The sequence below is a fragment of the Trichomycterus rosablanca genome, chromosome 18 (genome assembly GCF_030014385.1).
Source record: "Trichomycterus rosablanca isolate fTriRos1 chromosome 18, fTriRos1.hap1, whole genome shotgun sequence".
Taxonomy (NCBI): Eukaryota; Metazoa; Chordata; class Actinopteri; order Siluriformes; family Trichomycteridae; genus Trichomycterus; species Trichomycterus rosablanca.
Window position 1 is genome coordinate 1,447,501 of NC_086005.1, and position 15,276 is coordinate 1,462,776.

At 44.8% G+C, this 15,276-nt stretch overlaps 1 protein-coding gene across 1 annotated transcript in view; it reads right to left on the reverse strand.

Moving 5' to 3' along the window:
* itga1 (integrin, alpha 1) overlaps positions 1 to 14,620 on the reverse strand; it is a 43,183-nt gene extending 28,563 nt beyond the window's left edge. The window contains exons 1-2 of the mRNA XM_063013603.1: positions 14,557 to 14,620; positions 1,371 to 1,491 (exon numbers count right to left, since the gene is read on the reverse strand). Coding sequence (XP_062869673.1) covers positions 1,371 to 1,491; positions 14,557 to 14,599 — 164 coding nt within the window. The 5' untranslated portion in view covers positions 14,600 to 14,620. The remainder of the gene's footprint in view (positions 1 to 1,370; positions 1,492 to 14,556) is intronic.
* Positions 14,621 to 15,276: the final 656 nt, after the last annotated feature.

The following is a 15,276-nucleotide window of genomic DNA, read 5'->3' on the forward strand; positions in this document are numbered from 1 at the left end:
GAGAGCGATATCGATCAGCGTCTACTCTTCTGGGAAAGATTTAGAAGTGTGACTGTAGGAATTTGTACCTTTAAAGTCAAAGGAGCATTTTAAGGTAAATTTAAGCCATGTAAGCTCTCATGTTGGCAGTTGTAGCCTAGCGCTTAAAGTACTGGACTGGTGTAAGGGCAGTTGCAGCTTAGTGCTTAGGACACTGGACTAGTAATCAAAAGGTCGCTGGTTCAAACCCCACCACTGCCAGGCTGTCACTGTTGGGCCCTTAAACAAGGCCCTTAACCGTCAATTGCATAGACAATATACTGTCAAAGTACTGTTTAGTACATTTTCCTTACTGGCAAACAGTAACCTAGTGGTTAGGGTACTGGACTAATAATCAGAAGGTTACTGGTTCAAACCCCACCACTGCCAGGTTGCTGCTGTTGGGCCCTTGAGCATGGCCCTTAACCCCCAGTTGCTCAGACTGTGTACTAAAACTGTAATGTAAATCGCTTTGGATGAAAGCGTCTACTAAATGCCGACAATGTAAATTAGAAGGTTATTAAAAGGTAATCAGAAGGTTGCTGGTTCAAACCTCAACACTGTCAGGTTGCCACTGTTGGGCCCTTGAGTAAGGCCCTTATCCCTCAATTGCTTAGATTGTATATTGCACGTCGCTTTGGACAAAAGCGTCCGCTAAATGATATAAATGTGGGATGATGTGGGACAGGAAGGTTTGGCCAGTGAAGACCAATACTTTTGGCCCTATAGATCCTGGATTACAATAGATCTGGCATCCCTAATCTCTTCTCTTTCAACGGAAAAGGATTAATCTGTGATCACACCACGACACTGTGGTGGATCGAGTAGCTGACGTGTATTTTATCTTTAGCTTTTATTTTTTCCCCTTTGGTTTTGTTTCCTCTCGTCTCACTCTGTATCTCACACTTCTACGAGCATTAAGGTACACCACCATCTAGTCATATCCAATTCCCTATTGTGGATCCACCGCCTGAACGACCCTTGAGCTGATCGAGGAGAGTCGGATCACCACACGCCTCCTCAGACACGTGTCCAATCTGTGGGCGCTTCTTATCACAGTCGGTGTTTGGTCATGGCAGAGAGCCGTATCGCATACGGAGAGCCACACTAAGCTCTACGACCAATTGCTCAGGAGCCCAGAGATAGGAACCAGCAACCTTCTGGTCACTAGTCCAAAACTTTAACCGCTGAGATACCACTACCATAAATGTCTCGGGTAGTCCAACGTTCAGACCCTAACGATTCTAAATCCAACGCTCTCAGAACCACACAGTTGTGATTTTCTTGGAACCCATAAAGCAAGAACTTGTGGCACGCGGATCAGAGAACCAGCGGATATGACCGCGACTCACCATTTTCCTTCCTCGTTCTGGAACTGCTGCACGGTGTATCCGAACAGGTCCTCCACCGGACCGTTAAACGACATCCCGTTCTTCTCATCCACGTTGAAGCAGGACAAACACGGCAGCAGCACTGGAACAGAAAAATGAGACGTATGATGAGACACGCCCTGATCCACACATGACTGTCAGGAAACAGAAAAGGAAGGAGCAGAAAATACACAGGAGCAGTAGAGTTCAGCTACTCAATCCACCAGCGAGCTACAACTCAAGTGCTTAAAAAAGAGCACAGAGAAACAAACTTCTCGTTTCTCCGCCTCGCCATCTCAGTTCTGCACCATCCCTGTTCTGTCCTCTTACTCTTTTAAATCATGAGGAAAATCCACACACCCTCAAGAATGAAAATAGAACCCAAATGCAAATGTATAATCAAGGTGGAAAACTGGAGAAACTTCTGCAGCCACAACAGAGACAGTGGACAGAACAGGGTCAGAGCAGAACTGAGAACTGGACATCACATTACGACAGGAACTATCGGAACCCTGACGCCACCCAATGGCACAGCATGCACATAATGTGGATTTACGGGTGTGGTCCGCTCTAGTAAAGGGACGTCGCTTCACCTCTGGGGCAATCCGCTCTCCGTGGACATGAGTGGATGTGGGTGGACCTGGATAAACGTGGGACCCAAAACGCTGCAACACCAGATTGAGCTCTAAAATAGCTAAAATATGCTGACACTGCACACCAGAGCCCACCGGAAATGCAGGTGTGTCAACAAAGGAGCTGCCAAGTCTGAAAGAGAGAGACCGTGATGTATAGAAGAACTTCCACCTGAAGCGAAGCAATTTTCAATCAAGAGAAACTGACAGATCAGTCATCTGAGCCTCTGTGCCCCCTCTGCTGGCCAACAATGTCACTGCAGAAGAACACCACATAAATCTATCGTTTTTTTACTTATGTAATTGTTCTTTACCTTTATATTTTTTCTACTTATAATTGAAATCTCTACTTGTGCTGTAAATGTTGTAATTTTCTACTTGTTTTACATTTTTTAAAACATTTTTATTCTTCATGTCAAACTCATCTGCATTATTGTGGCCCTCAAAACGCCGATCGGTTTCTCTTCCTGAAGCACAAACTCGTTTTTACTTTCGGATTAAACTCGTTTTTATTTTATGTGGCTCTCGCGGGCCACATAAAATTACGTGGCGGGTCGGATTTGGCCCGCTGGCCTCGAGTTTGACACGTGTGCTCTAATTGCTAATCAGGAAAAGCAGTTGCAGCCATTTCATTACTAATTGTACCGTTTATGACTGATTTGATTAGATGTTCGATCTATAAACATCCTCTTAACAGTTACAGTCATGAGATCAAAATCAGTTCCACCACCCAGAAGACACAGATTCCTCTGTTCTCTCTGGAATGTGTGGGGGTAAAAACGTCTGCTTCAGGCACAAAGAACCCTCCACACGGACGCTGGAAGGATCCCATAAACGATTTCAGGAGGGTCCCACTCTCTCCGTCTCATCAGACAATCGTTCCTCTCAGCGTGGACCCTGAACACGGCAGTAAACATCAACACTACAATCAGCGCTTGTGTTCAGAACACAGAGAGTCTCTTAATCCACGCCGAGCGAGCGCATTCTGTCCATAACGTCTTCATCTGGACCAGGACGTCTGAGGACGGTTGTCATCGAGGTCATCGTGAGGACGCGTTCCAGTCACCCCGGTCGATCCCTGTAGTGGTGACCCAATACCCCCCATCCTCCAGGTTTAAATGGTCTAGAACCATGACTGATCTAGGTTCCTGGTCCAGATGTGTCCTCTAGTGACCTGAAGCTTCTCTGTTTAGAGGAAACCATCAAAAACAGCTACTAATAGATGTAACACCTCCTGCTGCTCATGCTTTTATCTTCTCATCCACCCACAACAAGCCCCCTGAGGTCACATGTTTCCTCACAGATCACCCACACATGCACGCCTGGGCGCTCCCTAAAAACAGCTCGTACCCCACACGGTTCTGCGTGGTTCCACCCAAACACAAACACGACCCACGCGACGGCCTCTGGACCTGCCGTTCATCATCCTGAGTCTGAGCGGACGGGAGGGACGGCGGAGCTGAGAATCCCTCAGCACAGGGACCGAGTGAGAAAGGTCTGTACGGTTCTCACAGAAACAAACGAAACTGTTAATGTGCTGTGAGAGCAGAACCCACCTTTACTGTTCCACCTTAACAGACTGTTCCTCATTTACAGACTGTTTCATCTTTACAGGCTGTTCCACCTAAAAAGGCTGTTCCACCTTAACAGACTGTTCCACCTTTACTGCTTCATTTACTGTTTCATTTACTGTTCCTCCTAAACACTGTTCCTCTTTTATTGTTTTACCTTTACTGTTCAATTTATTGTTCCACCTTTACTATTCTATTTACTGTTCCACCTTTACAGACTGTTCATTTTTACTGTTCTTTATACTGTTCCACCTTTACAGACTGTTTACTTTTACAAACTGTTCCACCTTTACTGTAAGTGGTTTTGGTGAAGCACCTTGTGAAGCATGATGACTGGATGCTTCATCACTGTGTTCTGTCTTCTGCTCGCGTCTGTTTACTTCTGATGAAGAGCAGAAGAGCTGCTGAACATCACAGGAACTCCACGACAGAACATGAACTCCACCGAACCCTTCCCGTCACCCATCCTGCCCTGCCCGTTTTTACTCTGGCATGCTTCCCCCCCCCCCACGCCCAGATGCTCCACAGAAGGAGTCAGAGAAAGTTTGGGGTTTTGGGTCTGGCGAGCAGATGATGGCACTTCAAACAGGCACATGGGGAGATGGTCAGAGGCAGCGTTGCCATATTGTGCAAACTTCCACATCACATTGTTTGTTTTTCAAACTGTGGGGGGGTAAATGTTTTGGTTTTGGGGTTTTTTTTGGGAGGGGGGGGGTCAAGGTTCAGTAGCAACTTTTCGGATAAAAACAGTCCAATCTGGCTGCACTGGGGTGCGGTGGGTAGCACTGTCGCCTCACAGCAAGAAGGGCCTGTGAGTGTGTGTGTGTGTGTGTGTGTGTGTGTGTGTGTGTGTGTGTGTGTGTGTGTGTGTGTGTGTGTGTGTGTGTTTACTTTTCCACTTTTACTGTTCGACTTTTACTGTTCCACTTTTACTGTTCCACCTTTCCAGACTGTTCATTTGTACATACTGTTCCAGCTTTACTGTTTCATCTTTACAGACTGTTCCACCTTTACTGTTAGACGTTTACAGACTGTTCCACCTTTACTGTTAGACGTTTACAGACTGTTCCACCTTTACTGTTCCAGCTTTACTGTTCCACCTTTACTGTTAGACGTTTACAGACTGTTCCACCTTTACTGTTCCAGCTTTACTGTTCCACCTTTACTGTTAGACGTTTACAGACTGTTCCACCTTTACTGTTAGACGTTTACAGACTGTTCCACCTTTACTGTTCCAGCTTTACTGTTCCACCTTTACTGTTAGACGTTTACAGACTGTTCCACCTTTACTGTTCCAGCTTTACTGTTCCACCTTTACTGTTCCACCTTTACAGACTGTTCCACCTTTACTGTTCCACCTTTACTGTTAGACGTTTACAGACTGTTCCACCTTTACTGTTCCACCTTTACAGACTGTTCCACCTTTACTGTTCCACCTTTACTGTTAGACGTTTACAGACTGTTCCACCTTTACTGTTCCACCTTTACTGTTAGACGTTTACAGACTGTTCCACCTTTACAGTTCCACCTTTACTATTCCACTTTTACAGACTGTTCCATCTTTACTGTTCCATTTACTGTTCCACCGTTATTGTTCCACCTTTACAGACTGTTCCAACTTTACATACAGGCTGTTCCTTCTTTACTGTTCCATTTACTGTTCCACCGTTATTGTTCCACCTTTACAGACTGTTCCAACTTTACATACAGGCTGTTCCTTCTTTACTGTTTCTATTACTAGTCCAGTACCTTAACCACTAAGCTACACCTGCCCTAAAGTAAGTGCCCATTTACACTTAGAGTAATTTTAGTAGCTCCAGTTAACCTGACTGCACATCTTTGAACTGTGGGAGGAAACCGGAGCACCTGGAGGAAAGCCACACAGACACAGGGAGAACTTGCCAACTTCACACACTGCATTCTTCTTAAAATTTTATCAATAAGGGTAATGGGGCGCAGTTTGGACGTCACTGATATAAAGAGTAAAACCAGAGAGCCGTCAGTGCTGTCACACACACACACACACACACTCACACACACACTCACACACACACACACTCACACACACACACTCACACACACACTGAACCCGTCTGTATCTGATTACGAGTCCTCGCTCGTGTACGCCGGAGGAACTCGACATCGGCGCGATCACGTTTCCTGTTTTATATACATAACTACCGTCTCTTCCTGTCACACCCTCACTGCAGGGTTGCCAGATTGTATCAGCGCTTAATGTTCACGACGTGTCCAAGCGAGGGTTTTATTTTCATTCCTTTGTCCACACTTTGTTTGAGCAACTGAAGGTTAGGGGCCTCGCTCAGGGGCCCCCAGGGGTGTGTCTGTTGTTTTCTTTCTACTGATGTGTAGACCTGACCAGGAGCGCGTTGGTCAGCCTGTTCCAAAAATAAGCTCATTGCATATGGAGCCGCTTTCCATTCTATTTTTATAGTGTCTGTGGGAATTTGTGCCCTTTAGTCAAAAGTTTGTGCCAGAGGTGTTTAACAGGGTTGGGGTCAGTGCTCCAGGCAGGCCAGAGAAGTTGACTGGCTCCTTGGTCAGTGGTTCTTGCAGGTCAGTCCTACTCTCTGGTCAGTTATTCTCACAGGTCAATGGTTCTTACAGGTCAGTCCATATTACAAGTCAGTAGTTCTCACATGTCAGTTATTCTCACAGGTCAGTGGTTCTCAAGTGTCAGTCCTTTTTAAAGGTTAGTGGTTTTCACATGTCAGTCCTTCTTACAGGTCAGTGGGTCTCAAAGATTAGTTCTTCTTACAGATCAGTGGTTCCAACAGGGCAGCGGTTCTCACAGGGCAGTGGTTCTCACAGGTCAGTCCTTCTCCCAGGTCAGTTTTCGCAGGTCAGTTCTACTTACAGGTCAGTTCTACTTTCTGGTCAGTGGTTCTTGCAGGTCAGTGGTTCTCACAAGTTTATCGTTCATGCAGGTCTGCCCTTCTCACAGGTCAGTGGTTCTCAAGATAGTCAGTTATTATCACAGGTCAATAGTTCTTACAGGTCAAAGGTTGTCATAGGTCAGTGGTTCTCACAGGTTAGTGGTTCTTACAGGTCCATGGTTCTTACAGGTCAGTGGTTCTCAAGGGTCAGTCATTATCACAGATCAGTAGTTCTTACAGGTCAGTGGTTCTTACAGGTCAGTGGTTGTCACAGGTCAGTAGTTCTCAAAAGTCAGTCCTACTCTCTGATCAGTGGTTCTCACAGGTCAGTGGTTCTCACAAGTCAGTTCTCGCAGGTCAGTGGTTTTCACAGGTCAGTATTTCTTAGGGGTTATTGGTTCTCAAAGGTCAGTCATTATCACAGGTCAGTGGTTTTAACAGATCGGCGGTTCTCACAGGGCAGTGGTTCTTACAGGTCAGTCCTTCTCCCAGGTCAGTTCTTGCAGGTCAGTCCTTCTTACAGGTCAGTGGTTTTTACAGGTTCGACACGTTGTGTGTGTGTGAGATGCTACTGTGTACGATGCCGCCTGTGCCGAGTGTGTTTGTGCGCTGTGAGGGAGTTTTTGGAGGGTTAACAGCCGCAGGGTTCTGGGTAACGAGGTCGCCACCGTGAGGTCACACCCACACCTCTCCTCACACAGATGTGGTGATGTTTTACAAGAGATCGAGCCTTGTTCTGGATTAGGTCTCACCACAGGAGCCGCAACATTCACTGACTGTTATACAACAGTTAGTTCCGACCTTACAATCTGATTGGTTGAGAAGCGTTCTAACCTTTTCACACCACAACAGTATTACTCCGCTGACGCGTTGCCAGTAACGACAAGCTTCAAGCACACAAACGCGCACGCAGGCGACACAGCCTTTATTCCAGATCGCGTTTTAAATCCGTTATCTGATATACAGTCTAGCGCACTATGTAGGGAACATAAATCCGTGATCTGATACACTATCTAGTGCACTATGTAGGGAACATTAATGTGTTTGTACAGTTAGCTTAATAGCCCAGTTAGCAGCTCCTAAAAGTTCTGTTATCACCCATAATCCTTTGGTGTGTGCAAGAGGTTTTTTATTTCTTTTTTCTCTTCGGAGGTTCTTGCCTTCTCCTTCTTCTTGTTGTTCTTACCTCCCTGAAATGAGTTTTTGCAACTTGGGATGTTTGCTTTGTAGTGTTAAACTTTATATTCGTTGTGGAACTACTTTTTGGTGGAAGGTTTTGTCAATATTAAAGCATATTTATTATGAAATTCAGGGCTTCTTTGATTTATTTTCTTTCTTTATTTTGTTAAAACTGTTGTATAAAAGCAATAGAACACTCGAGGTCGTGTGTGATGTTATTCGCGATAACACACTCCCTCTCGTGTTGTGTTGCTTAATAACAGCACATCAGAGGCTCAAACCTTCCAAAGTGAGTTAAACTTCTTACTGTTATCCAGGGTCTGAAATACGAGCACCATACGCTCCAGGTTTCATGACGGAGCAGATTTTCCTCGCGCGTATCCCAGCGCCACCCCACCCTCGCCCTCCTTACTCATCAACCTCCGGTCTATTCTGAGAGTGCTTCATTAAATCATCTATAGGGACACACGGCGGCGGGTCTGCGGCCACAGACAACAGGATCAATAAAGCGAGTGGAAGTAAGTGAGGGTACCGAGTTCAGACCATCAATCCAGCAGCGCCGCCATGAACGGCACCGAGCCAACTTCCTCATCCAATCCAATCAGAGCTGGTGAGTCACGTACCGGAGCCGGAGATCACCGACGTGCACTGTGTAGAGCAGTGGGGGGGCCCCTAGGGGCCACAGTGAGCCTTGGGGGGGGGCGGGGGGCGGGGGGTCAGAGCAGTTTTTGTTGTATTTCATAATCTGTATCAAGGGGCTCCCAGAAAATAAGATGAGAACCGCTGGTGTTTGGTAGGGATTCATTCACTCATTGTCTGTTCGACCACCGCATATCCTGGTCAGGGTCCCAGTGGGGCCGAGGAAAGCCGGGAAACACCCCGGACACAGGGCTGGGAAATCGAACCCATGCCCTTCTTGCCCTTCTTCGTGAAGTGACAGTGCTACCCACTGTGCCACCGTTCCCCCCTTTGGCTAAAACAGGTCAGTGGTTCTCACAGGTAAGTCCTTTGCACAGGTCAGTTCCACTCTCTGGTCAGTCGTTCTCACAGGTCTGTGGTTCTTACAGGTCAGTCATTCTTACAGGTCAGTGGTTCTCAAATGTCAGTCCTACTCTCTGGTCAGTCCTTCTGACAGGTCAGTAGTTCTCACATGCCAGTCCTTCTTACAGGTCAGTAGTTCTCACATGCCAGTCCTTCTTACAGGTCAGTAGTTCCTACAGATCAGTCATTTTTACAGGTCAGTCCTTCTAACACGTCAGTTCTACTCTCTGGTCAGTCCTTATTACAGGTCAGTGGTTCTCACAGGTCAGTGGTTTTCACAGGTCAGTCCTTCTAACATGTCAGTGGTTCTCACAGGTCAGTGGTTCTCACAGGTCAGTCATTCTAACAGGTCAGTGGTTCTCACAGGTCAGTCCTTCTCACAGGTCAGTGGTTCTTACAAGTCAGTTGTTCTCACAGGTCAGTGGTTATTACAGGCCAGTGGTTCTTACAGGTCAGTTGTTCTCACAGGTCAGTGGTTATTACAGGTCAGTGGTTCTCACAGGTCAGTGCTACTCTATGGTCTGTCCTTCTCATAGGTCAGTGGTTCTTACTGGTCAGTGGTTCCCACAGGTCTGTCCTTCTCATAGGTCAGTCCTTCTAATAGGTCAGTCGTTCTAACAGGTCAGTCCTTCTAACATGTCAATGGTTCTCACAGGTCAGTGGTTTTCACAGGTCAGTCCTTCCCGCAGGTCAGACATCAAACCTTAATCATTATAAGGGGTGTCCACTTACTTTTAAATGTATAATGTATATATACCATTACTGTGAGACGGAACATTCGATACCTCCACGACCCCCTAACAACCCCCCCCCCCCCCCCCCATCCCGATACCTGGGTGTGATTATAAGATCCGTCACACCCCGAAACACGGCGTTTATTCTCGCGTGACCAGAAGGAATCGTGGCGATTTTAAACAGATTCAAAATGTGAAGCATCAGCACGATGTTCTTCTGCATACAGCAGTTTCACTAATCATACACACACACACACACACTCACACACACACACACACACACACTCACACACTCACACACACACACATTACTGCAACCGCACATTAAAGCCAGATGTTGATTGGTCTGAAAGCAAAACCACCTGCCTGTCCACAATCAGCACGACAGTCGAGGCTGATTTATGCTCCTGTGTAGATCACATACACTCGTAACAGGCAAAAGTATTTGGGCGCACGTTCATAGTAGCTAATAGGTGTAATTAGATGCATTTGACTTTTGACCAACAGTTTAGGGAAGGCCCTTTTCTTGTTTCAAAGACATGATAAAGAATCTCAGGTGTCCTGCACAGAGCCCTGACCTCAGCCCCACTCAACAGCTCAGGGATGAACTGAGCATCGGCGTCCAGCAATACAAATCCTGTCATCTTTTGACTAAATAGGCACAAATTCCCACACTCTTCTCAGAAGAGCGGCTGTTGTTCCAGCTCAAAAGGTCACACAGAGGGTCAGTCTATTTTACTACAGTTTGTTTTTGTAATGGGACATCCAACAAGGTCATGGTCAGGCGTCCAAATACTTTTGGCTATATAATGTAGTTCATGTCATTCTTGGGATTTTAATGATTTATACAATTTATTTTATTCATTCAATTGTTAATTTTCTTTAATTAAATGAATCCTAGCAATAATAATAATAATCAAAGGATAATAACAATAATAATAATAATAATTTTATATTAATAATAATATATCAACAATAGTAAATAATAATAATAATAATAATAATATATCAACAATAGTAAATAATAATAATAATTTTATATTAATAATAATATATCAACAATAGTAAATAATAATAATAATATATCAACAATAGTAAATAATAATAATAACAACATTGAAGAGTAATAAAAAACTTTATTAATTATAATACTGTAATAGAGTTGCTATTAATAATGTTTTGCTAAGTGTTTTACCCAATCCTTCACAAGATCACACATCACACGCTTGTATCACACACATCACACATCACACGCTTGCATCACACACATCATATCACACTCCTGCATCACATGCGTCGCTTGAGGTGCTGAAACACGAGCGCAGTAAAATCTGAAGCGGAAATCTGAGATAAAATGAGAGAAGCTTCGTTTATAAATAGAGGAGACGAGGAAACAGAGGAAGAAGTGAGAATGAAAGAAGGAAACGAACGACTTCAGGTATCAGTGTTAGGTTCTATATATACTGTAGCTCTACATCTATACAGCTCTACATAAACTGTAGATCTACAGCTATACAGCTCTATATATACTGTAGCTCTACAGCTATAGAGCTCTACATAAACTGTAGCTCTACAGCTCTATATATACTGTAACGCTACAGCTCTATACAGTACATTATGTAGCTCTATAGCCCCATATTTTGAAAGCTTTATAGTTCCAAATCTCTATACCTCCACAACTCTACAATTCCATAAATCTATACCTTTACAGCTCTGTATATACTGTAGCTCTACAGCACCATAGTTCCAAACCTCCATAGCTCAAAAGCTCTACAGCTCTACAGTTTTTTTTAAAGATTTAAAGCTCTACAGCTCTTTAGCGCCATACCTTAATAGCTAAATATCTATATACCACTACAGCACTATAGCTCTGAAGCTTTACAGCTCTATAGGTCCAAAGCTTTATAGAGCAATAGCTTTACAGCGCTCTAGCTCCATATCTGTAAGCCTTTATAGCTCCACATATCTCTATAGCTATAGAATAAACATAGCATAGCAAAAACCATAGAAAGCAAATGATTTGGGATTTTCAGAGAATTTGTGTTCCTTCGTCACATGACATCAAACAGAGGAGGGTTTCATTACACACACAGATGACCTTACCCAGCGCAGAAAATTACCTCAACCTCACTAAAGCACGGCGGAGGATCTGTAACATCGTGGCTCTGTTTTCTCTCAAAGTCCAAGACAACTGGTTTGGATAAACGCTATCTCAGACTCTAACAAATCACAGCAGATATTAAATCAGACCATCGGCCAGGAAACCAGACCACTGGTGGAGCTTCCAGCAAGACAACGATCCAAAACACAATTAGAAATCAACTCAAAAATGCTTCACTGATCACAGAATTAAGGTTTTTCCTGAAGTCCTCAAGTGTGGACATCAGGACCTGAAGGATCTGAAGAGATTCTGTACAGAGGAACATTTTTAGGTCTGTTCCCACATGTTCTCCAGTCTCATGGAGCATTACAGAAGATTCTGAGCTGGTGTTCTCACAGGGAGGCGGATTAAAATTCTACATAAAGAAGTTCTAATAATTATGGCACTCAATGATTTAATAAAATAACCTATTTAATAACAGGGTTATGTTTTCTCTTTATTTTAATCAATGTACTTCTAATAAAGGGAAACATTTGGTTTAATATTTAATAAAATTTTAACTGAAAGATCACAAGTAAATATTAAAATGTCATCAAGTACAGTGGGGGTCAAAATTTTGAGACGGTTCTAAACGTTTCCAATTTTCATGTTTCTCGAAACACACTTATTTACTCAGACGTTTGATTGGTCATTCCAAACCAGGGAAGTTCTCTATTCTGGTTATGATTGGTTGGTTGGGAATCTGTGGTGACCGCGCCCACAATACCTTTGGTCAAAGGCTCTCCTTACCATCAGACTTCAGTGGCGGTTCTACGACCCCCCTAGGAATACAGTATATGTAACTCGAAAGTGAATATGAAAAAGAAAAGGACTGAATAAATGACATTTAAGCAGAGCAAATGCCTTAAATTGTGATTCTTTGTTGATCTGTTTACATCAAACTCAACAAAATAAAGACTGAAAACTGCATAAATAAAATGTTGAATTCTATTGAATATCGACTGTTTCCTCTTAATGCCCACAATGCACATTTGGGCAAAAAGTAATTGGCCCCTCTAACACAGCCTCTGGCCCCTGCCTGCCCCCCCCCCCCCCCCACTTTACATGATCTAGAACCGCCACTGTCAGACTTCATTCAACCACAGACTGGACTGAAGGACCATAAACTGTGATTTAATTCTTTATGCTTTTGACTTGTTATAAATTTAGTTAGAAATAATTGTATTCATACACACTGTATCTAGTCTAATCAAACTCACCCAAACAGGATGGACGTCCCTGTTGAGTTTGGTTCCTCTCATGGTTTCTTTATTTTAATACTTAGGCAAGGTCCTGGGGTGGGGGGGCATTCCCCCTCCAATATTCAGTTATATTGGATATAAAAAGACAAATAAACAGGGTCCCAGTTGACATGTCAGGTTTGTTTTAGGTTTGTTTGACCCCCCAGAAATGTTGATCTTTTTTGAGGTTTGAAAATTAATGAAGAGGGTAATACCCCTCTATCCCCTGTAATAAAACAGTGTTTAATACTGTGCTAATATTAGATAGTTTGTACGTTTTGCCTCATGTTACAGTTTAGCTAAATAACGACCCCCAGAACTGTTGCTGAACCTCTTTTTTTAGGAGTGTCATACCCCCCTCCAATTAAAAAGTGGGTAATACATGTACACAAACAGCTAGTTTCCAAGTTTGTTTTGCCTTAAATGACAGTGTTCGTTAACTACGACCCCTAGGGCTGTTGTTTGGGGGGGGGGGGGGGGACACTTTTAATTAATACATGGATCCAAGTATTAATTAAGAGGGTCAGACCGCCCCTTTATTACGTCCAGTGTTTCCCGGAGGAGCCTGGAACACCGCAACCCTGGTCAGGTTGTTCCTGTCTTGTGTCCAGTGTTTCCCAGAGGAGCCTGGAACACCGCGACCCTGACCAGGGTGTTCCTGCCTTGTGTCCAGTGTTTCCCGGAGGTGCCTGGAACACCGCGACCCTGACCAGGGTGTTCCTGCCTTGTGTCCAGTGTTTCCCGGAGGAGCCTGGAACACCGCGACCCTGACCAGGGTGTTCCTGCCTTGTGTCCAGTGTTTCCCGGAGGAGCCTGGAACACCGCGACCCTGACCAGGGTGTTCCTGCCTTGTGTCCAGTGTTTCCCGGAGGAGCCTGGAACACCGCGACCCTGACCAGGGTGTTCCTGCCTTGTGTCCAGTGTTTCCCGGAGGAGCCTGGAACAACGCGACCCTGACCAGAGTGTTCCTGCCTTGTGTCCAGTGTTTCCCGGAGGAGCCTGGAACACCGCGACCCTGACCAGGGTGTTCCTGCCTTGTGTCCAGTGTTTCCCGGCGGCGCCTGGAACACCGCGACCCTGGCCAGGTTGTTCACTTTTAATTAATACGTGGATCCATGTATTAATTAAGAGGGTCAGACCGCCCCCTTATTCTCCCATAATCCCATATATAATAGTGCACGATAAAATACATGTATGCTGATATCAGATAAGTTTTGCATAAATGTACAGTTTAGCGAACTAACTTTTTTGGAGGGGGGTCCAGATATTAATTAAGAGCCCCCCCCCCCCCTCCTTAATTCGAAGAGATTTTTAGCTCCTAAATTCTGTAGTGTTCATTTGAGACGGTGTTTATGTAAATGAAAAGCGCTGATAAATAAATCCTAATAAATGTGACTCGACATGATGTGCTGGTGCTCCGGTTGGTTCATGCAGAACCCAGACGTGTGTGCTACATGTAAACACAGTGCTGGTGGTGCAAAGATTTGTCCTGTCGAATCTGTCATTCCAAACCAAACCGAACCGAATTAAGAAACCAAGACCGAAAAGCGAACCCACCCACCCTGGTGGACTCATGGTCCAGACGCACACGCGTAACGCTGCGGATCCATCGACCCGTTAATAATCCATTACCGGTAATGGCAGGGATGCACCAGCCAGCAGGCGCGGTGGGTGCACCCGGTACACACCGAGCTTTAAACAACCGAAGTGGGAAATACTAAATGCATAAGACTTACCGAGCAGTGCTGCAAACCGTGAACCGGGAGCTCCGGGGCGCATCTCGAAACGAACCGAACCGAACCGTCCCGTCCGTGAGTCTCGCAAACGGGGAGCAGAAACACAGCACAGAGCGCAAACGTGTGTGTGTGTGTGTGCGCGCGCGCGTTCGAGTATGTGTGTGTGTGTGTGTGTGTGTGTGTGTGTGTGTGCTGTTTGTTGCAGTGGGCCATTTCCTGTGCGCTCTTTGCTTTGTACAATTTAAACAATATAAAGTTTTGAAGGGCACCGACAATTGAAGATCACGTTTTTAAAAATGCATCACTGGATGTATTTTTTATTTATTTATATAAAAGCACCTCATTTAAGGAAAATTTGGGACATTTGGGTGCAAATGCATTAAATAAAACAATAATCTGTGATTCTTCTGTTCTCTGGAACGTTTGTTTGAAGATGCTGGTTTGCAGAAGGTATGAGGCATCAGTCATGGTATGTGGGTGCATCCGTGCCAAGGTGTGAAAGTTACATGAGCAAGGGTGTATTTTAAGATTTTAGAGGCAGGCTGTCATCGAGGCAATGTCTTTTCCTGGAAGTTTAGACCTCATTCTGTACACAGAGTGCTTGTGCTCGACCGGTCTGCCTGCAGTCCAAACGTACGGCGCGTTATGAAGAGGAGAATCGGACGACAGCGAGCGAGAACGGAGAACAATTCCACACGCAAACCTGCAACCTTTAGTGTC